Genomic DNA, 26476 nt, shown 5'->3' with positions numbered 1-26476 from the left:
GAACTGTCTGTCTGCTTGTCACCTAGGACTATAACCTACAGAACTGTCTGTCTGCTTGTCACGTAGGACTACGACCTACAGAACTGTCTGTCTGCTTGTCACGTAGGACTACAACCTACAGAACTGTCTGTCTGCTTGTCACGTAGGACTACAACCTACAGAACTGTCTGTCTGCTTGTCACGTAGGTCTATAACCTACAGAACTGTCTGTCTGCTTGTCACCTAGGTCTATAACCTACAGAACTGTCTGTCTGCTTGTCACCTAGGTCTATAACCTACAGAACTGTCTGTCTGCTTGTCACCTAGGTCTATAACCTACAGAACTGTCTGTCTGCTTGTCACGTAGGACTACAACCTACAGAACTGTCTGTCTGCTTGTCACGTAGGACTATAACCTACAGAACTGTCTGTCTGCTTGTCACCTAGGACTATAACCTACAGAACTGTCTGTCTGCTTGTCACGTAGGACTACAACCTACAGAACTGTCTGTCTGCTTGTCACGTAGGACTACAACCTACAGAACTGTCTGTCTGCTTGTCACGTAGGACTACAACCTACAGAACTGTCTGTCTGCTTGTCACGTAGGACTACAACCTACAGAACTGTCTGTCTGCTTGTCACCTAGGACTACAACCTACAGAACTGTCTGTCTGCTTGTCACGTAGGACTACAACCTACAGAACTGTCTGTCTGCTTGTCACGTAGGACTACAACCTACAGAACTGTCTGTCTGCTTGTCACGTAGGACTACAACCTACAGAACTGTCTGTCTGCTTGTCACCTAGGACTATAACCTACAGAACTGTCTGTCTGCTTGTCACGTAGGACTATAACCTACAGAACTGTCTGTCTGCTTGTCACGTAGGACTACAACCTACAGAACTGTCTGTCTGCTTGTCACCTAGGTCTATAACCTACAGAACTGTCTGTCTGCTTGTCACCTAGGTCTATAGCCTACAGAACTGTCTGTCTGCTTGTCACGTAGGACTACAACCTACAGAACTGTCTGTCTGCTTGTCACGTAGGACTACAACCTACAGAACTGTCTGTCTGCTTGTCACCTAGGTCTATAACCTACAGAACTGTCTGTCTGCTTGTCACCTAGGTCTATAGCCTACAGAACTGTCTGTCTGCTTGTCACGTAGGACTACAACCTACAGAACTGTCTGTCTGCTTGTCACGTAGGACTACAACCTACAGAACTGTCTGTCTGCTTGTCACGTAGGACTACGACCTACAGATGTAACGTGGGTCGTCTAAAGGGGACCAAGGCGTGGCATGGGAAGCGCTCATATTTCCTTTAAATGAAAATACTTAAACAAAACAACAAAACGACCGATAACCGTTCCATCAGGTGACATACACTAAACAGAAAACAACTACCCACAAAACCCAGGAAGAAAACCCCCTACTTAAATATGATCTCCAATCAGAGGCAACGAGAATCAGCTGCCTCCAATTAGAGATCAACCCCAAACAATCCCAACGTAGAAATAGAAAAACTAGAACTTAAACATAAAAATAGAAAACATAGAACAACCCCACCCACAAGACATCACTAAATACAAAGAATCCATCACCCCTTCAGACAGACAGGCACACACTTTCGTTCTAATTAAAAAAAGAATGGCATAATTATTTGATTGAAATTCTGGGAGAAAACAACAAAATACATTTACTGTTGAGATGTGACATTCAGATGCCTCTTACTCAAATCACCAACCTGGGGGGCACAAACAATTCTGAACTCATCATGAGGGGCAGCAGTTTACATACCAACATCCATACACCCCGCACAGCAAAACATTTTAACGACCCCCCCCCCCCCCCCCCCCATGACAGCAGAGAGAACAATTGTATGTTTTTAGAGTACATTTTATGCAATTGTATACATTTTGCCATGCGGTGGAGAGAAATGGTTACAGTGTTTAATATATCGGAGTGAGACCGACTAACAAAATCAATTGGGTCACCCCAGATGGTAATTCAACCATGTATAACAAGTTCAGATAGCTGTCCGCTCAACAAATTTACCAATCTAAAAAATGTTAGCAGACGTGACAATCAGTGACGGACATTACAAGAGGAAAAACTGCTAACGCACAACCAAATTATGTATTCTACTACTGTAACTCTCAGCAGTATCTAAATACATTTTGGAAAATATATCCGAGGTCCATCCCTGTTGTAGAAAGCTGTTATTATTGCCCTGGGAGACGTGTATGAGTATTACCATCCTATAATAAGCAACTAATAGTTTAGTAAAATCTCACCAGTTTGTAATCCAACCTGCCAAATATCTTCATCTTTTGCAGAGTACAATCCAACAACATTTCACGTTTTAAAAGTTAAGTTCCAAATTCTCGAACATAAATAATCAAATAAAACAAAGGTTTATTAAAGAAAGAAAAAAATATGCTTCTGTTCAGTTATTCAAAATGTTTTTCTCGTTTTCCAATATTCCGGTTACGGATTAAGAGTCTGAATTGGTAGACTTCCGAACACACCGGAGGAATGGAGAATAACGGACCTCACGCCACAGCATCAGAACACCGAATGTCAACAGTGTGCTCGTGCTGCAGCGACGTTCATGCGCTCCAACCCACACTGCCTCCCGAAACCAGCTGCTCATGCTGGTCCCTGCAGTGTGTGTGTATAGTCAGGGCCGGCTCTAGCCTTTTGGGGAACTGAGAGAGATTTGGTTGCCAAGGGGGCCACTGAGAGATATTTGGTTGCGGGCCCCACACCTAGGCCTCCTCTTGATGGCGGAGAGAATATTTTTTGTTTTAAAGTAAAGTTTCCTGTAATTCTACACATTTTGCCATGGGGTGGAGATTAATTTTCACTTTTAAAGCTAATTTCATGCAATTCTACACATTTTGTAAAGAGTTATTCCATGTTAATATGATATTTGAGTGGGAATGACTAACAAAAATCAATGTGGGCCCCCCCCCCGGGAGGTCAGGGCCCTGCATGCCCAGTCGGTATTCAACCATGATTACTACAAGTTTAAATAGTTTAGCCAGCTAACTACCAATCTAAAACGTGTTAGCTGAAATGGCTAATTGAGTGACTGTCAGTGACTGACATACAGTAAGTAACAAGAGAAAAACTGCTGATACACAACCAAATTTCGTAATTTGTACCATGTTTATTCTACTATTCTACTTCTCAATAGTAAATTGAGACGCCGACTGAGTTGCTAAGGGCCCCCTAGCAGACTACCTCATTAGCATACAGCTGTCATTTATGTAGTGCTCTCAGAAGCCGATGCTGCTGCCATGGAAAAGACACCGCTTGCGCCCTGCACACAGAACGATTTACGAGCCTTCCACTCTACCCCCCCTGAGGCCCCCCAAAGCCTTGATACCCTGAGGCCAGGTCCTCTTTCTCCCCTCCACAGTCCTGGAGGAGCCCAGCTTCCATCTGTCTGACGGTCTATTGCTGCCTAATCAAGCACACATTATGGCTCCCAGAATCCACCCACAGGTCCCTATACCCCCAACACTAACCCCCACCTACAGGTCCCTACACCCCCAACACTAACACCCACCTACCTCTCTCTCTATCCCTATCCCTCTATCTATCCCTCTATCTATCCCTCTGTCTATCTATCTATCTATCTATCTATCTATCTATCTATCTATCTATCTATCTATCTATCTATCTATCTATCTATCTATCCCTCTCGGTCTCGCTCTCTATTCAATTCAATTCTACCTCTCTATCCCTTTATCCTCTAGCTTCAAGGCAAGTAACACTGAATCATGCATGAGAGCACCAGCCTTTCCTGGACGACTGTGTGATCACAGTCTCTGTAGCCAATGTCAGCAAGACCTTTAATCAGGTCATCATTCACAAGGCCGCGGGGCCAGACGGATTATCAAGGCGTGTACTGAGAGCATGCGTGGACCAGCTGGCAAGTGTCTTCACTGACATTTTCAACCTCTCCCTGACCGAGTCTGTAGTACCCACATGTTTCAATCAGACCATCATAGTCCCTTTGCCCAAGAATGTGAAGGTGACCTTCCTAAATGACTACAGCCTAGTGGCACTCACGTCTGTAGCCATGAAGTGCTTTGAAAGGCTGGTCATGGCTCACATCAACACCACCATCTCAGAAACCCTAGACCGACTCCAATTCGCATACTGCCCCAACAGATCCACAGATGATGCAATCTCTATTGCACTCCATACTGCCCTTTCCCACCTGGACAAAAGGAACACCTATGTGAGAATGCTGTTCATTGACTACAGCTCAGCGTTCAACACCATAGTGCCCACAAAGCTCATCACTAAGCTAAGGACCCTGGGACTAAACACTTCCCTCTGCAACTGGATCCTGGACTTCCTGACGGGCCGCCCCCAGGTGGTAAGTGTAGGCAACAACACATCTGCCATGCTGATCCTCAACACGGGGGCCCCTCAGGGGTGGGTGCTAAGTCCCCTCAAGAACTACCTGTTCACTCATGACTGCACGGCCAAGCACGACTCCAACACCATCATCAAGTTTGCCGATGACACAACAGTGGTAGGCCTGATCATAACAACGATGAGACATGGAGGAGGTCAGAGACCTGGCCGTGTGGTGTCAGGAAAACAACCTCTCCCTCAACGTGATCAAGACAAAGGAGCTGATCGTGGACTATAGGAAAAGGAGGGTCGAACAGGCCCCCATTAACATCAACGGGGCTGTAGCGTAGCGGGTCGAGAGTTTCAAGTTCCTTGGCGTCCACATCACCAACGAACTATCATGGTACAAACCCACCAAGACAGTTGTGAAGAGGGCACGACAACACCTTTTCCCCCACATGAGACTGAAAAGATTTGGCATGGGTCCCTATATCCTCAAAAAGTTCTACAGCTGCACCATTGAGAGCATCCTGACCGGTTGCATCACTGCCTGGTATGGCAACTGCTTGGCATCCGACCATAAGGCACTACAGAGGGTAGTGTGTACAGCCCAGTACATCACTGGGGCCAAGCTTCCTGCCATCCAGGACTTATATACTAGGCAATGTCAGAGGAAGGCCCATGAAATTGTCAAAGAACCCTCACTAAGCTAAGGACCCTGGGACTAAACACCTCCCTCAGTCACCCAAGTCATAGATTGTTCTCTCTGCTACCGCATGGCAAGTGGTACCGGAGTGCCAAGTCTAGGTCCAAAAGGCTCCTGAACAGCTTCTACCTCCAAGCCATAAGACTGCTGAACAACTTCTACCCCCAAGCCATCAGACTGCAGAACAACTTCTACCCCCAAGCCATCAGACTGCTGAACAGCTTCTACCTCCAAGCCATAAGACTGCTGAACAGCTTCTACCCCCAAGCCATAAGACTGCTGAACAGCTTCTACCTCCAAGCCATTAGACTGCTGAACAGCTACCTCCAAGCCATCAGACTGCTGAACAGCTTCTACCTCCAAGCCATTAGACTGCTGAACAATTAATCAAATGGCCACCTGGACTATTTACATTGACCTCCCCTCCTTTGTTTTTACACTGCTGCTACTCTCTGTTTATTATCTATGCATAGTCACTTCACCCCTACCTTTACCCCGATGTACAAATGTTATACCTCAACGAACCTGTTGACTCGGTACCAGTCCTCCCTGTATATAGCCTTGTTATTGTTCATTTTATTACTTTTTATTTCTTGAACTGCATTTTCTCTCTCTCTCTCTCTCTCTCTCTCTCTCTCTCTCTCTCTCTCTCTCTCTCTCTCTCTCTCTCTCTCTCTCTCTCTCTCTCTCTCTCTCTACCTCTACCTCTACCTCTACCTCTACCTCTCTCTACCTCTCTCTACCTCTCTCTACCTCTCTCTACCTCTCTACCTCTCTACCTCTCTCTACCTCTCTCTACCTCTCTACCTCTCTCTCTACCTCTCTCTCTACCTCTTTCTACCTCTCTCTACCTCTCTCTCTACCTCTCTCTACCTCTCACTCTCACGCTCTCTCTATCCCTCTCTCTATCCCTCTCTCTATCCCTCTCTCTATTCCTCTCTCTATCCCTCTCTCTATTCCTCTCTCTATCCCTCTCTCGCTCTCTATCCCTTTCCATCTGTTAATCCCTAAGCAGTGTGACATCATGCCATCTGTCGACTTCAGCCGTCTTGCCTGTGGGGAAAGGAGAGGGTAGTTTAGGTTGGCGTCATGCCCAGGAGAGGATATCCGCTGTCGGGTACAGCAGCCCTGGTGTCCCCTGGTCTCTGACCTCCCTGAATCTCCTTTAAGTGAACCCATTATTTTATTTTTCTGATAGCACATATAAACCTTACACTTAAGGGTCTGTCCCTACAGTAGAACCAGTTAAGGGTCTATCTCTACAGTAGAACCAGTTAAGGGTCTGTCCCTACAGTAGAACCAGTTAAGGGTCTATCCCTACAGTAGAACCAGTTAAGGGTCTATCCCTACAGTAGAACCAGTTAAGGGTCTATCCCTACAGTAGAACCAGTTATTAAGGGTCTGTCCCTACAGTAGAACCAGTTAAGGGTCTATCCCTACAGTAGAACAAGTTAAGGGTCTATCCCTACAGTAGAACCAGTTATTAAGGGTCTATCCCTACAGTAGAACCAGTTAAGGGTCTATCCCTACAGTAGAACCAGTTATTAAGGGTCTATCCCTACAGTAGAACCAGTTATTAAGGGTCTGTCCCTACAGTAGAACCATTTAAGGGTCTGTCCCTACAGTAGAACCAGTTAAGGGTCTATCCCTACAGTAGAACCAGTTAAGGGTCTGTCCCTACAGTAGAACCAGTTAAGGGTCTATCCCTACAGTAGAACCAGTTATTAAGGGTCTATCCCTACAGTAGAACCAGTTAAGGGTCTGTTCCTACAGTAGAACCAGTTACTAAGGGTCTGTCCCTACAGTAGAACCAGTTATTAAGGGTCTGTCCCTACAGTAGAACCAGTTAAGGGCCTATCCCTACAGTAGAACCAGTTAAGGGTCTATCCCTACAGTAGAACCAGTTATTAAGGGTCTATCCCTACAGTAGAACCAGTTAAGGGTCTATCCCTACAGTAGAACCACTTAAGGGTCTGTCCCTACAGTAGAACCAGTTATTAAGGGTCTATCCCTACAGTAGAACCAGTTAAGGGTCTATCCCTACAGTAGAACCAGTTAAGGGTCTATCCCTACAGTAGAACCAGTTAAGGGTCTATCCCTACAGTAGAACCAGTTATTAAGGGTCTGTCCCTACAGTAGAACCAGTTATTAAGGGTCTATCCCTACAGTAGAACCAGTTAAGGGTCTGTCCCTACAGTAGAACCAGTTAAGGGTCTATCCCTACAGTAGAACCAGTTAAGGGTCTATCCCTACAGTAGAACCAGTTATTAAGGGTCTATCCCTACAGTAGAACCAGTTAAGGGTCTATCCCTACAGTAGAACCAGTTATTAAGGGTATGTCCCTACAGTAGAACCAGTTATTAAGGGTCTGTTCCTACAGTAGAACCAGTTAAGGGTCTATCTCTACAGTAGAACCAGTTAAGGGTCTATCCCTACAATAAAACCAGTTAAGGGTCTATCCCTACAGTAGAACCAGTTATTAAGGGTCTGTCCCTACAGTAGAACCAGTTAAGGGTCTGTCCCTACAGTAGAACCAGTTAAGGGTCTATCCCTACAGTAGAACCAGTTAAGGGTCTATCCCTACAGTAGAACCAGTTAAGGGCCTGTCCCTACAGTAGAACCAGTTAAGGGTCTGTCCCTACAGTAGAACCAGTTATTAAGGGTCTATCAATAAAGTAGAACCAGTTATTAAGGGTCTATCCCTACAGTAGAACCAGTTAAGGGTCTGTCCCTACAGTAGAACCAGTTATTAAGGGTCTATCCCTACAGTAGAACCAGTTATTAAGGGTCTGTCCCTACAGTAGAACCAGTTATTAAGGGTCTATCCCTACAGTAGAACCAGTTAAGGGTCTGTCCCTACAGTAGAACCAGTTATTAAGGGTCTATCCCTACAGTAGAACCAGTTAAGGGTCTATCCCTACAGTAGAACCAGTTAAGGGTCTATCCCTACAGTAGAACCAGTTAAGGGTCTGTCCCTACAGTAGAACCAGTTATTAAGGGTCTATCCCTACAGTAGAACCAGTTAAGGGCCTGTCCCTACAGTAGAACCAGTTAAGGGTCTATCCCTACAGTAGAACCAGTTATTAAGGGTCTATCCCTAGAGTAGAACCAGTTATTAAGGGTCTGTCCCTACAGTAGAACCAGTTAAGGGTCTATCCCTACAGTAGAACCAGTTAAGGGTCTATCCCTACAGTAGAACCAGTTAAGGGTCTGTTCCTACAGTAGAACCAGTTATTAAGGGTATATCCCTACAGTAGAACCAGTTAAGGGTCTATCCCTACAGTAGAACCAGTTAAGGGTCTGTCCCTACAGTAGAACCAGTTATTAAGGGTCTATCCCTACAGTAGAACCAGTTAAGGGCCTGTCCCTACAGTAGAACCAGTTAAGGGTCTATCCCTACAGTAGAACCAGTTATTAAGGGTCTATCCCTACAGTAGAACCAGTTATTAAGGGTCTGTCCCTACAGTAGAACCAGTTAAGGGTCTATCCCTACAGTAGAACCAGTTAAGGGTCTATCCCTACAGTAGAACCAGTTAAGGGTCTGTTCCTACAGTAGAACCAGTTATTAAGGGTATATCCCTACAGTAGAACCAGTTATTAAGGGTCTATCCCTACAGTAGAACCAGTTATTAAGGGTCTGTCCCTACAGTAGAACCAGTTATTAAGGGTCTATCCCTACAGTAGAACCAGTTATTAAGGGTCTGTTCCTACAGTAGAACCAGTTATTAAGGGTCTATCCTTACAGTAGAACCAGTTAAGGGTCTATCCCTACAGTAGAACCAGTTATTAAGGGTCTATCCCTACAGTAGAACCAGTTAAGGGTCTATCCCTACAGTAGAACCAGTTATTAAGGGTCTATCCCTACAGTAGAACCAGTTAAGGGTCTGTTCCTACAGTAGAACCAGTTAAGGGTCTGTCCCTACAGTAGAACCAGTTAAGGGTCTATCCCTACAGTAGAACCAGTTAAGGGTCTATCCCTACAGTAGAACCAGTTAAGGGTCTATACCTACAGTAGAACCAGTTATTAAGGGTCTATCCCTACAGTAGAACCAGTTAACGGTCTGTCCCTACAGTAGAACCAGTTAAGGGTCTATCCCTACAGTAGAACCAGTTAAGGGTCTGTTCCTACAGTAGAACCAGTTAAGGGTCTATCCCTACAGTAGAACCAGTTAAGGGTCTGTCCCTACAGTAGAACCAGTTAAGGGTCTATCCATACAGTAGAACCAGTTAAGGGTCTATCCCTACAGTAGGACCAGTTATTAAGGGTCTGTCCCTACAGTAGAACCAGTTATTAAGGGTCTATCCCTACAGTAGAACCAGTTAAGGGTCTGTCCCTACAGTAGAACCAGTTAAGGGTCTATCCCTACAGTAGAACCAGTTAAGGGTCTATCCTTACAGTAGAACCAGTTATTAAGGGTATATCCCTACAGTAGAACCAGTTAAGGGTCTATCCCTACAGTAGAACCAGTTATTAAGGGTATGTCCCTACAGTAGAACCAGTTATTAAGGGTCTGTTCCTACAGTAGAACCAGTTAAGGGTCTATCTCTACAGTAGAACCAGTTAAGGGTCTATCCCTACAGTAGAACCAGTTAAGGGTCTATCCCTACAGTAGAACCAGTTAAGGGTCTATCTCTACAGTAGAACCAGTTAAGGGTCTGTCCCTACAGTAGAACCAGTTAAGGGTCTATCCCTACAGTAGAACCAGTTAAGGGTCTATCCCTACAGTAGAACCAGTTAAGGGCCTGTCCCTACAGTAGAACCAGTTAAGGGTCTGTCCCTACAGTAGAACCAGTTATTAAGGGTCTATCCCTACAGTAGAACCAGTTATTAAGGGTCTATCCCTACAGTAGAACCAGTTAAGGGTCTGTCCCTACAGTAGAACCAGTTATTAAGGGTCTATCCCTACAGTAGAACCAGTTATTAAGGGTCTGTCCCTACAGTAGAACCAGTTATTAAGGGTCTATCCCTACAGTAGAACCAGTTAAGGGTATGTCCCTTCAGTAGAACCAGTTATTAAGGGTCTATCCCTACAGTAGAACCAGTTAAGGGTCTATCCCTACAGTAGAACCAGTTAAGGGTCTATCCCTACAGTAGAACCAGTTAAGGGTCTGTCCCTACAGTAGAACCAGTTATTAAGGGTCTATCCCTACAGTGGAACCAGTTAAGGGCCTGTCCCTACAGTAGAATCAGTTAAGGGTCTATCCCTACAGTAGAACCAGTTATTAAGGTTCTATCCCTACAGTAGAACCAGTTATTAAGGGTCTGTCCCTACAGTAGAACCAGTTAAGGGTCTATCCCTACAGTAGAACCAGTTAAGGGTCTATCCCTACAGTAGAACCAGTTAAGGGTCTGTTCCTACAGTAGAACCAGTTATTAAGGGTCTATCCCTACAGTAGAACCAGTTATTAAGGGTCTATCCCTACAGTAGAACCAGTTAAGGGTCTGTCCCTACAGTAGAACCAGTTATTAAGGGTCTATCCCTACAGTAGAACCAGTTATTAAGGGTATGTTCCTACAGTAGAACCAGTTATTAAGGGTCTATCCTTACAGTAGAACCAGTTAAGGGTCTATCCCTACAGTAGAACCAGTTATTAAGGGTCTATCCCTACAGTAGAACCAGTTAAGGGTCTATCCCTACAGTAGAACCAGTTATTAAGGGTCTATCCCTACAGTAGAACCAGTTAAGGGTCTGTTCCTACAGTAGAACCAGTTAAGGGTCTGTCCCTACAGTAGAACCAGTTAAGGGTCTATCCCTACAGTAGAACCAGTTAAGGGTCTATCCCTACAGTAGAACCAGTTAAGGGTCTATCCCTATAGTAGAACCAGTTATTAAGGGTCTATCCCTACAGTAGAACCAGTTAAGGGTCTGTCCCTACAGTAGAACCAGTTAAGGGTCTATCCCTACAGTAGAACCAGTTAAGGGTCTGTTCCTACGGTAGAACCAGTTAAGGGTCTATCCCTACAGTAGAACCAGTTAAGGGTCTGTCCCTACAGTAGAACCAGTTAAGGGTCTATCCCTACAGTAGAACCAGTTAAGGGTCTATCCCTACAGTAGAACCAGTTAAGGGTCTATCCCTACAGTAGAACCAGTTATTAAGGGTCTATCCCTACAGTAGAACCAGTTAAGGGTCTATCCCTACAGTAGAACCAGTTATTAAGGGTATGTCCCTACAGTAGAACCAGTTATTAAGGGTCTGTTCTTACAGTAGAACCAGTTAAGGGTCTATCTCTACAGTAGAACCAGTTAAGGGTCTATCCCTACAGTAAAACCAGTTAAGGGTCTATCCCTACAGTAGAACCAGTTATTAAGGGTCTGTCCCTACAGTAGAACCAGTTAAGGGTCTATCCCTACAGTAGAACCAGTTAAGGGTCTATCCCTAAAGTAGAACCAGTTAAGGGTCTATCCCTACAGTAGAACCAGTTAAGGGTCTATCTCTACAGTAGAACCAGTTAAGGGTCTGTCCCTACAGTAGAACCAGTTAAGGGTCTATCCCTACAGTAGAACCAGTTAAGGGTCTATCCCTACAGTAGAACCAGTTAAGGGCCTGTCGCTACAGTATAACCAGTTAAGGGTCTGTCCCTACAGTAGAACCAGTTATTAAGGGTCTATCCCTACAGTAGAACCAGTTAAGGGCCTGTCCCTACAGTAGAACCAGTTAAGGGTCTATCCCTACAGTAGAACCAGTTATTAAGGGTCTATCCCTACAGTAGAACCAGTTATTAAGGGTCTGTCCCTACAGTAGAACCAGTTAAGGGTCTATCCCTACAGTAGAACCAGTTAAGGGTCTATCCCTACAGTAGAACCAGTTAAGGGTCTGTTCCTACAGTAGAACCAGTGATTAAGGGTCTATCCCTACAGTAGAACCAGTTATTAAGGGTCTATCCCTACAGTAGAACCAGTTATTAAGGGTATGTTCCTACAGTAGAACCAGTTATTAAGGGTCTATCCTTACAGTAGAACCAGTTAAGGGTCTATCCCTACAGTAGAACCAGTTATTAAGGGTCTATCCCTACAGTAGAACCAGTTAAGGGTCTATCCCTACAGTAGAACCAGTTATTAAGGGTCTATCCCTACAGTAGAACCAGTTAAGGGTCTGTTCCTACAGTAGAACCAGTTAAGGGTCTGTCCCTACAGTAGAACCAGTTAAGGGTCTATCCCTACAGTAGAACCAGTTAAGGGTCTATCCCTACAGTAGAACCAGTTAAGGGTCTATCCCTATAGTAGAACCAGTTATTAAGGGTCTATCCCTACAGTAGAACCAGTTAAGGGTCTATCCCTACAGTAGAACCAGTTATTAAGGGTCTATCCCTACAGTAGAACCAGTTAAGGGTCTATCCCTACAGTAGAACCAGTTATTAAGGGTCTATCCCTACAGTAGAACCAGTTAAGGGTCTGTTCCTACAGTAGAACCAGTTAAGGGTCTGTCCCTACAGTAGAACCAGTTAAGGGTCTATCCCTACAGTAGAACCAGTTAAGGGTCTATCCCTACAGTAGAACCAGTTAAGGGTCTATACCTACAGTAGAACCAGTTATTAAGGGTCTATCCCTACAGTAGAACCAGTTAACGGTCTGTCCCTACAGTAGAACCAGTTAAGGGTCTATCCCTACAGTAGAACCAGTTAAGGGTCTGTTCCTACAGTAGAACCAGTTAAGGGTCTATCCCTACAGTAGAACCAGTTAAGGGTCTGTCCCTACAGTAGAACCAGTTAAGGGTCTATCCATACAGTAGAACCAGTTAAGGGTCTATCCCTACAGTAGGACCAGTTATTAAGGGTCTGTCCCTACAGTAGAACCAGTTATTAAGGGTCTATCCCTACAGTAGAACCAGTTAAGGGTCTGTCCCTACAGTAGAACCAGTTAAGGGTCTATCCCTACAGTAGAACCAGTTAAGGGTCTATCCTTACAGTAGAACCAGTTATTAAGGGTATATCCCTACAGTAGAACCAGTTAAGGGTCTATCCCTACAGTAGAACCAGTTATTAAGGGTATGTCCCTACAGTAGAACCAGTTATTAAGGGTCTGTTCCTACAGTAGAACCAGTTAAGGGTCTATCTCTACAGTAGAACCAGTTAAGGGTCTATCCCTACAGTAGAACCAGTTAAGGGTCTATCCCTACAGTAGAACCAGTTAAGGGTCTATCTCTACAGTAGAACCAGTTAAGGGTCTGTCCCTACAGTAGAACCAGTTAAGGGTCTATCCCTACAGTAGAACCAGTTAAGGGTCTATCCCTACAGTAGAACCAGTTAAGGGCCTGTCCCTACAGTAGAACCAGTTAAGGGTCTGTCCCTACAGTAGAACCAGTTATTAAGGGTCTATCCCTACAGTAGAACCAGTTATTAAGGGTCTATCCCTACAGTAGAACCAGTTAAGGGTCTGTCCCTACAGTAGAACCAGTTATTAAGGGTCTATCCCTACAGTAGAACCAGTTATTAAGGGTCTGTCCCTACAGTAGAACCAGTTATTAAGGGTCTATCCCTACAGTAGAACCAGTTAAGGGTATGTCCCTTCAGTAGAACCAGTTATTAAGGGTCTATCCCTACAGTAGAACCAGTTAAGGGTCTATCCCTACAGTAGAACCAGTTAAGGGTCTATCCCTACAGTAGAACCAGTTAAGGGTCTGTCCCTACAGTAGAACCAGTTATTAAGGGTCTATCCCTACAGTGGAACCAGTTAAGGGCCTGTCCCTACAGTAGAATCAGTTAAGGGTCTATCCCTACAGTAGAACCAGTTATTAAGGTTCTATCCCTACAGTAGAACCAGTTATTAAGGGTCTGTCCCTACAGTAGAACCAGTTAAGGGTCTATCCCTACAGTAGAACCAGTTAAGGGTCTATCCCTACAGTAGAACCAGTTAAGGGTCTGTTCCTACAGTAGAACCAGTTATTAAGGGTCTATCCCTACAGTAGAACCAGTTATTAAGGGTCTATCCCTACAGTAGAACCAGTTAAGGGTCTGTCCCTACAGTAGAACCAGTTATTAAGGGTCTATCCCTACAGTAGAACCAGTTATTAAGGGTATGTTCCTACAGTAGAACCAGTTATTAAGGGTCTATCCTTACAGTAGAACCAGTTAAGGGTCTATCCCTACAGTAGAACCAGTTATTAAGGGTCTATTCCTACAGTAGAACCAGTTAAGGGTCTATCCCTACAGTAGAACCAGTTATTAAGGGTCTATCCCTACAGTAGAACAAGTTAAGGGTCTGTTCCTACAGTAGAACCAGTTAAGGGTCTGTCCCTACAGTAGAACCAGTTAAGGGTCTATCCCTACAGTAGAACCAGTTAAGGGTCTATCCCTACAGTAGAACCAGTTAAGGGTCTATCCCTATAGTAGAACCAGTTATTAAGGGTCTATCCCTACAGTAGAACCAGTTAAGGGTCTGTCCCTACAGTAGAACCAGTTAAGGGTCTATCCCTACAGTAGAACCAGTTAAGGGTCTGTTCCTACGGTAGAACCAGTTAAGGGTCTATCCCTACAGTAGAACCAGTTAAGGGTCTGTCCCTACAGTAGAACCAGTTAAGGGTCTATCCCTACAGTAGAACCAGTTAAGGGTCTATCCCTACAGTAGAACCAGTTAAGGGTCTATCCCTACAGTAGAACCAGTTATTAAGGGTCTATCCCTACAGTAGAACCAGTTAAGGGTCTATCCCTACAGTAGAACCAGTTATTAAGGGTATGTCCCTACAGTAGAACCAGTTATTAAGGGTCTGTTCTTACAGTAGAACCAGTTAAGGGTCTATCTCTACAGTAGAACCAGTTAAGGGTCTATCCCTACAGTAAAACCAGTTAAGGGTCTATCCCTACAGTAGAACCAGTTATTAAGGGTCTGTCCCTACAGTAGAACCAGTTAAGGGTCTATCCCTACAGTAGAACCAGTTAAGGGTCTATCCCTACAGTAGAACCAGTTAAGGGTCTATCCCTACAGTAGAACCAGTTAAGGGTCTATCTCTACAGTAGAACCAGTTAAGGGTCTGTCCCTACAGTAGAACCAGTTAAGGGTCTATCCCTACAGTAGAACCAGTTAAGGGTCTATCCCTACAGTAGAACCAGTTAAGGGCCTGTCGCTACAGTATAACCAGTTAAGGGTCTGTCCCTACAGTAGAACCAGTTATTAAGGGTCTATCCCTACAGTAGAACCAGTTAAGGGCCTGTCCCTACAGTAGAACCAGTTAAGGGTCTATCCCTACAGTAGAACCAGTTATTAAGGGTCTGTCCCTACAGTAGAACCAGTTAAGGGTCTATCCCTACAGTAGAACCAGTTAAGGGTCTATCCCTACAGTAGAACCAGTTAAGGGTCTGTTCCTACAGTAGAACCAGTGATTAAGGGTCTATCCCTACAGTAGAACCAGTTATTAAGGGTCTATCCCTACAGTAGAACCAGTTATTAAGGGTATGTTCCTACAGTAGAACCAGTTATTAAGGGTCTATCCTTACAGTAGAACCAGTTAAGGGTCTATCCCTACAGTAGAACCAGTTATTAAGGGTCTATCCCTACAGTAGAACCAGTTAAGGGTCTATCCCTACAGTAGAACCAGTTATTAAGGGTCTATCCCTACAGTAGAACCAGTTAAGGGTCTGTTCCTACAGTAGAACCAGTTAAGGGTCTGTCCCTACAGTAGAACCAGTTAAGGGTCTATCCCTACAGTAGAACCAGTTAAGGGTCTATCCCTACAGTAGAACCAGTTAAGGGTCTATCCCTATAGTAGAACCAGTTATTAAGGGTCTATCCCTACAGTAGAACCAGTTAAGGGTCTGTCCCTACAGTAGAACCAGTTAAGGGTCTATCCCTACAGTAGAACCAGTTAAGGGTCTGTTCCTACAGTAGAACCAGTTAAGGGTCTATCCCTACAGTAGAACCAGTTAAGGGTCTGTCCCTACAGTAGAACCAGTTAAGGGTCTATCCCTACAGTAGAACCAGTTAAGGGTCTATCCCTACAGTAGAACCAGTTAAGGGTCTATCCCTACAGTAGAACCAGTTATTAAGGGTCTATCCCTACAGTAGAACCAGTTAAGGGTCTATCCCTACAGTAGAACCAGTTATTAAGGGTATGTCCCTACAGTAGAACCAGTTATTAAGGGTCTGTTCCTACAGTAGAACCAGTTAAGGGTCTATCTCTACAGTAGAACCAGTTAAGGGTCTATCCCTACAGTAAAACCAGTTAAGGGTCTATCCCTACAGTAGAACCAGTTATTAAGGGTCTGTCCCTACAGTAGAACCAGTTAAGGGTCTATCCCTACAGTAGAACCAGTTAAGGGTCTATCCCTACAGTAGAACCAGTTAAGGGTCTATCCCTACAGTAGAACCAGTTAAGGGTCTATCCCTACAGTAGAACCAGTTAAGGGTCTATCTCTACAGTAGAACCAGTTAAGGGTCTGTCCCTACAGTAGAACCAGTTAAGGGTCTATCCCTACAGTAGAACCAGTTAAGGGTCTATCCCTACAGTAGAACCAGTTAAGGGCCTGTCCCTACAGTATAACCAGTTAAGGGTCTGTCCCTACAGTAGAACCAGTTATTAAGGGTCTATCCCTACAGTAGAACCAGTTAAGGGTCTGTCCCTACAGTAGAACCAGTTATTAAGGGTCTATCCCTACAGTAGAACCAGTTATTAAGGGTCTGTCCCTACAGTAGAACCAGTTATTAAGGGTCTATCCCTACAGTAGAACCAGTTAAGGGTCTGTCCCTACAGTAGAACCAGTTATTAAGGGTCTATCCCTACAGTAGAACCAGTTAAGGGCCTGTCCCTACAGTAGAACCAGTTAAGGGTCTATCCCTACAGTAGAACCAGTTATTAAGGGTCTATCCCTACAGTAGAACCAGTTATTAAGGGTCTGTCCCTACAGTAGAACCAGTTAAGGGTCTATCCCTACAGTAGAACCAGTTAAGGGTCTATCCCTACAGTAGAACCAGTTAAGGGTCTGTTCCTACAGTAGAACCAGTGATTAAGGGTCTATCCCTACAGTAGAACCAGTTATTAAGGGTCTATCCCTACAGTAGAACCAGTTAAGGGTCTATCCCTACAGTAGAACCAGTTATTAAGGGTCTATCCCTACAGTAGAACCAGTTAAGGGTCTATCCCTACAGTAGAACCAGTTATTAAGGGTCTATCCCTACAGTAGAACCAGTTAAGGGTCTGTTCCTACAGTAGAACCAGTTAAGGGTCTGTCCCTACAGTAGAACCAGTTAAGGGTCTATCCCTACAGTAGAACCAGTTAAGGGTCTATCCCTACAGTAGAACCAGTTAAGGGTCTATCCCTACAGTAGAACCAGTTATTAAGGGTCTATCCCTACAGTAGAACCAGTTAAGGGTCTGTCCCTACAGTAGAACCAGTTAAGGGTCTGTTCCTACAGTAGAACCAGTTATTAAGGGTCTATCCCTACAGTAGAACCAGTTAAGGGTCTGTCCCTACAGTAGAACCAGTTAAGGGTCTGTTCCTACAGTAGAACCAGTTAAGGGTCTATCCCTACAGTAGAAACAGTTAAGGGTCTGTCCCTACAGTAGAACCAGTTAATGGTCTATCCCTACAGTAGAACCAGTTAAGGGTCTATCCCTACAGTAGAACCAGTTAAGGGTCTGTCCCTACAGTAGAACCAGTTAAGGGTCTATCCCTACAGTAGAACCAGTTAAGGGTCTGTTCCTACAGTAGAACCAGTTAAGGGTCTATCCCTACAGTAGAACCAGTTAAGGGTCTGTCCCTACAGTAGAACCAGTTAAGGGTCTATCCCTACAGTAGAACCAGTTAAGGGTCTATCCCTACAGTAGAACCAGTTAAGGGTCTGTCCCTACAGTAGAACCAGTTATTAAGGGTCTATCCCTACAGTAGAACCAGTTATTAAGGGTCTGTTCCTACAGTAGAACCAGTTATTAAGGGTCTATCCTTACAGTAGAACCAGTTAAGGGTCTATCCCTACAGTAGAACCAGTTATTAAGGGTCTATCCCTACAGTAGAACCAGTTAAGGGTCTATCCCTACAGTAGAACCAGTTAAGGGTCTATCCCTACAGTAGAACCAGTTATTAAGGGTCTATCCCTACAGTAGAACCAGTTAAGGGTCTGTCCCTACAGTAGAACCAGTTAAGGGTCTATCCCTACAGTAGAACCAGTTAAGGGTCTGTTCCTACAGTAGAACCAGTTAAGGGTCTATCCCTACAGTAGAAACAGTTAAGGGTCTGTCCCTACAGTAGAACCAGTTAATGGTCTATCCCTACAGTAGAACCAGTTAAGGGTCTATCCCTACAGTAGAACCAGTTAAGGGTCTGTCCCTACAGTAGAACCAGTTAAGGGTCTATCCCTACAGTAGAACCAGTTAAGGGTCTGTTCCTACAGTAGAACCAGTTAAGGGTCTATCCCTACAGTAGAACCAGTTAAGGGTCTGTCCCTACAGTAGAACCAGTTAAGGGTCTATCCCTACAGTAGAACCAGTTAAGGGTCTATCCCTACAGTAGAACCAGTTAAGGGTCTGTCCCTACAGTAGAACCAGTTATTAAGGGTCTATCCCTACAGTAGAACCAGTTATTAAGGGTCTGTTCCTACAGTAGAACCAGTTATTAAGGGTCTATCCTTACAGTAGAACCAGTTAAGGGTCTATCCCTACAGTAGAACCAGTTATTAAGGGTCTATCCCTACAGTAGAACCAGTTAAGGGTCTATCCCTACAGTAGAACCAGTTAAGGGTCTATCCCTACAGTAGAACCAGTTAAGGGTCTATCCCTACAGTAGAACCAGTTATTAAGGGTCTATCCCTACAGTAGAACCAGTTAAGGGTCTGTCCCTACAGTAGAACCAGTTAAGGGTCTATCCCTACAGTAGAACCAGTTAAGGGTCTGTTCCTACAGTAGAACCAGTTAAGGGTCTATCCCTACAGTAGAACCAGTTAAGGGTCTGTCCCTACAGTAGAACCAGTTAAGGGTCTATCCCTACAGTAGAACCAGTTAAGGGTCTATCCCTACAGTAGAACCATCCCTCCTTAACTGCATCATCAGTTTTCCTCTTGTCATGTCAGTCACTGCATACCTTTAGAGAGCTGTATAACTCTGACAGGAAATGTCCTGTCAGAATACTCCTACTACTAGTAAAGCTAGCCAGTCAGAATACTCCTACTACTCGTAAAGCTAGCCAGTCAGAGTACTCCTACTACTAGTAAAGCTAGCCAGTCAGAATACTCCTACTACTAGTAAAGCTAGCCAGTCAGAGTACTCCTACTACTAGTAAAGCTAGCCAGTCAGAGTACTCCTACTACTAGTAAAGCTAGCCAGTCAGAGTACTCCTACTACTAGTAAAGCTAGCCAGTCAGAGTACTCCTACTACTAGTAAAGCTAGCCAGTCAGAGTACTCCTACTACTAGTAAAGCTAGCCAGTCAGAATACTCCTACTACTAGTAAAGCTAGCCAGTCAGAGTACTCCTACTACTAGTAAAGCTAGCCAGTCAGAATACTCCTACTACTAGTAAAGCTAGCCAGTCAGAATACTCCTACTACTAGTAAAGCTAGCCAGTCAGAATACTCCTACTACTAGTAAAGCTAGCCAGTCAGAATACTCCTACTACTAGTAAAGCTAGCCAGTCAGAGTACTCCTACTACTAGTAAAGCTAGCCAGTCAGAATACTCCTACTACTAGTAAAGCTAGCCAGTCAGAATACTCCTACTACTAGTAAAGCTAGCCAGTCAGAGTACTCCTACTACTAGTAAAGCTAGCCAGTCAGAGTACTCCTACTACTAGTAAAGCTAGCCAGTCAGAGTACTCCTACTACTAGTAAAGCTAGCCAGTCAGAATACTCCTACTACTAGTAAAGCTAGCCAGTCAGAGTACTCCTACTACTAGTAAAGCTAGCCAGTCAGAGTACTCCTACTACTAGTAAAGCTAGCCAGTCAGAGTACTCCTACTACTAGTAAAGCTAGTCAGTCAGAGTACTCCTACTACTAGTAAAGCTAGCCAGTCAGAGTACTCCTACTACTAGTAAAGCTAGTCAGTCAGAGTACTCCTACTACTAGTAAAGCTAGCCAGTCAGAGTACTCCTACTACTAGTAAAGCTAGCCAGTCAGAGTACTCCTACTACTAGTAAAGCTAGCCAGTCAGAATACTCCTACTACTAGTAAAGCTAGCCAGTCAGAGTACTCCTACTACTAGTAAAGCTAGCCAGTCAGAGTACTCCTACTACTAGTAAAGTCTGCCAGTCAGAGTACTCCTACTACTAGTAAAGCTAGCCAGTCAGAGTACTCCTACTACTAGTAAAGCTAGCCAGTCAGAGTACTCCTACTACTAGTAAAGCTAGCCAGTCAGAGTACTCCTACTACTAGTAAAGCTAGCCAGTCAGAGTACTCCTACTACTAGTAAAGCTAGCCAGTCAGAATACTCCTACTACTAGTAAAGCTAGCCAGTCAGAGTACTCCTACTACTAGTAAAGCTAGCCAGTCAGAGTACTCCTACTACTAGTAAAGTGAGGTAGAGTATAGCACAGGAAAGTACACTAAGACTTAGAGTTTGTATACTGTACGGGTAGTCAATGCAGACAGACACCAATGGCAGCAGTTTAATGGAGCCTGTTGTGGTGTCTTTTCAGAGGCCACACAATAACTCTGACATGAGGTCCTTGTACCAGCTGGCCTTGTGTTTCTAGTACCCTCACACACACACACACACACACACACACACACACACACACACACACACACACACACACACACACACACACACACACACACACACACACACACACACACACACACACACACACATACATGCACACAGCCAAATATTTGTAACTGGTTTAGACCTTACTGTGAAATGCTTATGTACAAGCCCTTAACCAACAATGCAGATCAAGAAATATAGTTAAGAAAATAAACCAAAGTAAAAAAAATGTATAACATCAAAAAGTAATACAAGAAAATTACATAACAATAACGAGGCTATACACAGAGAATCCTGCCAGCTCTATATTATCCGTGTCGTCGTTCAGTCAAGTCTCGGTGAAACATTTTTTATGTCTCGTTGGTAGGATAGTCTTAATCGTAGATCATTCAGTTTGTTGGCCAATAATACTGAGGGTAGGGGTGGTTTTTACCTACTCGTCGGCAAATTCTTACAAGTCACCTTGTCCTCCTCCCCCTTTTTCTACATCTTTTCTTCACGCAGATGACAGGGATTTGGGCCTTGTCTCGACAAAGCAGTATATCCTTCGCGTCGGACTCATTAAAGAAAAAATATTTGTCCACTTCAAGATGAGTAATCGCTGTTCTGATGTCCAGAAGTTATTTTCAGTCATTAGAGACGGTAGCAGCAACATTATGTACAAAACAAGTTACAAACAGCCATCCCCTCTGGCGCAATTATCATCCTCCCATCCTCCCCCATCCTCTCCCCCCATCTTCCCCCCATCTTCTCCCCATCCTCTCTCCCTCCATCCTCTCACCCCATCCTCTCTCCCCATCCTCTCTCCCATCCTCTCCCCCATCCTCTCCCCCCATCCTCTCCCCCATCCTCTCCCCCCATCTTCTCCCCATCTTCTCCCCCCATCTTCTCCCCCCATCCTCTCCCCCCATCTTCTCCCCATCCTCTCACTCCCATCCTCTCTCCTCATCCTCTCCCCCATCCTCTCCCCCCATCCTCTCCCCCCATCCTCTCCCCTCATCCTCTCTCCTCATCCTCTCTCCTCATCCTCTCCCCCCATCCTCTCTCCCCCATTCTTTAAGTACTCACCTCCATCAGAGTCTGGAGAATATCATTGGACGGAGGGCGTTGGTAGAAAGGAGAGAAAGAAACAAATGAATGTTAGCACAATCACAAGGTCAGGAAGTAAACTGGCATGTAGTTAGTAGCCCCTGATAAGGTGAGTAGCCCTTGATAAGGTGAGTAGCCCCTGATAAGGTGAGTAGCCCCTGATAAGGTGAGTAGCCCTTGATAAGGTGAGTAGCCCCTGATAAGGTGAGTAGCCCTTGATAAGGTGAGTATCCCTTGATAAGGTGAGTAGCCCCTGATAAGGTGAGTAGCCCTTGATAAGGTGAGTAGCCCCTGATAAGGTGAGTAGCCCTTGATAAGGTGAGTAGCCCTTGATAAGGTGAATAGCCCCTGATAAGGTGAGTAGCCCTTGATAAGGTGAGTAGCCCCTGATAAGGTGAGTAGCCCTTGATAAGGTGAGTAGCCCTTGATAAGGTGAGTAGCCCTTGATAAGGTGAGTAGCCCTTGATAAGGTGAGTAGCCCCTGATAAGGTGAGTAGCCCCTGATAAGGTGAGTAACCCTTGATAAGGTGAGTAGCCCCTGATAAGGTGAGTAGCCCTTGACAAGGTGAGTAACCCTTGATAAGGTGAGTAACCCTTGATAAGGTGAGTAACCCTTGATAAGGTGAGTAGCCCTTGATAAGGTGAGTAGCCTGAATGCTTCACTGGCACAGCATCAGGGCCAAGACAGAAAAACACCCACACACTCTCACACACACACACACACACACACACACACACACACACACACACACACACACACACACACACACACACACACACACACACACACACACACACACACACACACACACAGAGAGAGAGAGACCTGACCCGAATTGTAAGCCCCCCCAGCCTGATATTCAAAGAGTCCCAAAGCCAACAGTAACACTCACGCAAGCACACGCACATAGACACTGTCTGGCTTGCCGGCAGACCCTGTTGGCGTCCCATCAGATAACAGATGGGTGATGGTCCCTGTGTGTGTGTGTGTGTGTGTGTGTGTGTGTGTGTGTGTGTGTGTGTGTGTGTGTGTGTGTGTGTGTGCGCGCGTGTGCGTGTGTGTGTACATGGGCGTCTTTCTAAGTAAAGAGCTGTCTTAGCTGTTCCAGACACCCACAAATAAAAGTCCCAAAACAACTCACTCAAACGTTTGACAAAAGAGAATGTACTTTTAGAAAATAGTCTTATTTTAACTCTGCAAGAGTCCAAAAGTGGAAAAACAAGTCACTGAGTAGAAGCTATTCTAATTAAAATATATGTCATGCATTTTGTTGTTGAACATCACTGTTCTCAAAATCAAAGCAGACAGAAAGACAGCTCTAATCCACAAATAGTAAAATGTTGAAATCTCTGGCTAAGCACAGAGAAGCTTTCATGAATTTTGGTTCTATTTTTTTAATGAACAATCTTTTGATGCTAAAAGAAGCATAGTTTGTCCTGGAGAAACCAGTCTGTTCTAAGATGGAGACAGCTTTGTTTGAAATGTCCAGATGCAATTGGTTTTATAGAGTTTATAGAGTTTATAGAGTTTATAGAGTTTTGATATGAATAAAAACAACATCCTGTCATGTTAAGGTAGAGGGAAGTAACATCCTGTCACATTAAGGTTTTCACTGACTGAAAACATTTATGTGTGTGTGTGTGTGTGTGTGTGTGTGTGTGTGTGTGTGTGTGTGTGTGTGTGTGTGTGTGTGTGTGTGTGTGTGTGTGTGTGTGTGTGTGTGTGTGTGTATGCTTCAGGAGGAAGGACAATGGAAAATTGGACACTCGTGCTGTGGGCTTTGGTGTCTGGTCAGACTGGCCGGACCTCATCGACCTGTGGACCCGGACTGGAGAGGAGGTCAGATGGACCCAGACTGGAGAGGAGGTCAGATGGACCCAGACTGGAGAGGAGGTCAGATGGACCCAGGCTGGAGAGGAGGTCAGATGGATACAGACTGGAGAGGAGGTCAGATGGACCCAGGCTGGAGAGGAGGTCAGATGGACCCAGACTGGAGAGGAGGTCAGATGGACCCAGACTGGAGAGGAGGTCAGATGGACCCAGACTGGAGAGGAGGTCAGATGAATACAGGCTGGAGAGGAGGTCAGATGGACCCAGACTGGAGAGGAGGTCAGATGAATACAGACTGGAGAGGAGGTCAGATGAATACAGGCTGGAGAGGAGGTCAGATGGACACGGACACGACGACTGAGCCAGTGACTGTCTCTGATAGTTTGTGAGAGACCCCTGTGTTGTTGTGGACGTTTCTGACACCCGTGATGGAACGTCTCATCATACATCCAGGACAACACTCTGGACTGGTCTGAGTCAGTAGGGACAACACTCTGGACTGGTCTGAGTCAGTAGGGACAACACTCTGGACTGGTCTGAGTCAGTAGGGACAACACTCTGGACTGGTCTGAGTCAGTAGGGACAACACTCTGGACTGGTCTGAGTCAGTAGGGACAACACTCTGGACTGGTCTGAGTCAGTAGGGACAACACTCTGGACTGGTCTGAGTCAGTAGGGACAACACTCTGGACTGGTCTGAGTCAGTAGGGACAACACTCTGGACTGGTCTGAGTCAGTAGGGACAACACTCTGGACTGGTCTGAGTCAGTAGGGACAAAACTCTGGACTGGTCTGAGTCAGTAGGGACAACACTCTGGACTGGTCTGAGTCAGTAGGGACAACACTCTGGACTGGTCTGAGTCCAGTAGGGACAACACTCTGGACTGGTCTGAGTCAGTAGGGACAACACTCTGGACTGGTCTGAGTCAGTAGGGACAACACTCTGGACTGGTCTGAGTCAGTAGGGACAAAACTCTGGACTGGTCTGAGTCAGTAGGGACAACACTCTGGACTGGTCTGAGTCAGTAGGGACAACACTCTGGACTGGTCTGAGTCAGTAGGGACAACACTCTGGACTGGTCTGAGTCAGTAGGGACAAAACTCTGGACTGGTCTGAGTCAGTAGGGACAAAACTCTGGACTGGTCTGAGTCAGTAGGGACAACACTCTGGACTGGTCTGAGTCAGTAGGGACAACACTCTGGACTGGTCTGAGTCAGTAGGGACAACACTCTGGACTGGTCTGAGTCAGTAGGGACAACACTCTGGACTGGTCTGAGGCTGCAGGGGGAAACGTACTGTTCTGAGGCTGCAGGGGGAAACGTACTGTTCTGAGGCTGCAGGGGGAAACTTACTGTTCTGAGGCTGCAGGGGGAAACTTACTGTTCTGAGTCTGCAGGGGGAACTTACTGTTCTGAGGCTGTAGGGGGAAACTCACTGTTCTGAGGCTGCAGGGGGAAACTCACTGTTCTGAGGCTGCAGGGGGAAACTTACTGTTCTGAGGCTGTAGGGGGAAACTCACTGTTCTGAGGCTGCAGGGGGAAACTTACTGTTCTGAGGCTGCAGGGGGAAACTTACTGTTCTGAGGCTGTAGCGGGAAACTCACTGTTCTGAGGCTGCAGGGGGAAACTTACTGTTCTGAGGCTGTAGGGGGAAACTCACTGTTCTGAGGCTGCAGGGGGAAACTTACTGTTCTGAGGCTGCAGGGGGAAACTTACTGTTCTGAGTCTGCAGGGGGGAACTTACTGATCTGAGGCTGCAGGGGGAAACTTACTGTTCTGAGGCTGCAGGGGGAAACTTACTGTTCTGAGTCTGCAGGGGGAAACTTACTGTTCTGAGGCTGCAGGGGGAAACTTACTGTTCTGAGGCTGCAGGGGGAAACTTACTGTTCTGAGCCTGCAGGGGGAAACTTACTGTTCTGAGGCTGCAGGGGGAAACTTACTGTTCTGAGGCTGCAGGGGGAAACTTACTGTTCTGAGGCTGCAGGGGGAAACTTACTGTTCTGAGGCTGCAGGGGGAAACTTACTGCTCTGGAATGTACTGACCCCTCTGTCTCCCATTCCATGTACCAGAATGCTGCCAAATTGCCAGGACATTCTCACCTTCACTGTTAAGGCGAGGTTACAGGTTCTAGCAACAACATATACTGTAATCCAGGTCTCTGGTACCCTGCAAACCATGACCCATTCTGTATTCTACATGAGTAAAATGTAATGGAGGCTGTTGCCCATGTTGTGAATGGCCGCTGTTCACAAAAGGACCTATACATAGCATGACTGCCTTGTTGACCTGGTAGCCAGCGATGTGAGAGAGGTGGTCTCACCAACAGCACATATCCATAAACATTCTGCTGTTAACAGGAAGCTGGTGTGATGATGATGAAGATTATGATGTGTTTTCCTGTGTGGCAAATACGCCAGATGTTGTCGATGTTGTTGTTGTTGTTGTGGGAACTGGGCTGCTCATATCACTGCTACATGGAGCAGGCCTTTGCCGACAACCTTATAAAATACCAGTCCCTCGTAGCACGCTGGGACAGCCTTGGACAAGGGTGCAAGCTGCTACCACTAATATTTGTCAGTCTTGGCCACGTACACAGGCTTGCAATACGCAGCCTTCAGACTGTGGGCCTGACACCTTCAGACGGTGGGCCTGACACCTTCAGATTGTGCTGGGCCTGACACCTTCAGGTTGTGGTGGGCCTGACACCTTCAGGTTGTGGTGGGCCTGACACCTTCAGGTTGTGGTGGGCCTGACACCTTCAGATTGTGGTGGGCCTAACACCTTCAGGTTGTGGTGGGCCTGACACCTTCAGGTTGTGGGGCTGACACCTTCAGATTGTGGGGCTGACACCTTCAGGTTGTGGTGGGCCT

General features: G+C 45.5%; 1 protein-coding gene across 15 annotated transcripts in view; it reads right to left on the bottom strand.

The window, feature by feature from the left end:
* The window catches only part of LOC115149987 (arf-GAP with coiled-coil, ANK repeat and PH domain-containing protein 3), a 160264-nt gene that overhangs the window by 44392 nt on the left and 89396 nt on the right, over positions 1-26476 (bottom strand). For 13 of the 15 annotated variants that reach the window (XM_029692831.1, XM_029692835.1, XM_029692836.1 and 10 more), the window contains exon 10: positions 21754-21765. The exons of the other annotated variants lie outside the window; for them this stretch is intronic. In XM_029692831.1, coding sequence (XP_029548691.1) covers positions 21754-21765 — 12 coding nt within the window. The remainder of the gene's footprint in view (positions 1-21753; positions 21766-26476) is intronic. 15 annotated transcript variants of the gene reach the window in all.

The sequence above is a fragment of the Salmo trutta genome, chromosome 16 (genome assembly GCF_901001165.1).
Source record: "Salmo trutta chromosome 16, fSalTru1.1, whole genome shotgun sequence".
Taxonomy (NCBI): Eukaryota; Metazoa; Chordata; class Actinopteri; order Salmoniformes; family Salmonidae; genus Salmo; species Salmo trutta.
The sequence above is the reverse complement of the archived record's forward strand: the minus strand, read 5'-3'. Positions and strand labels throughout refer to the sequence as shown.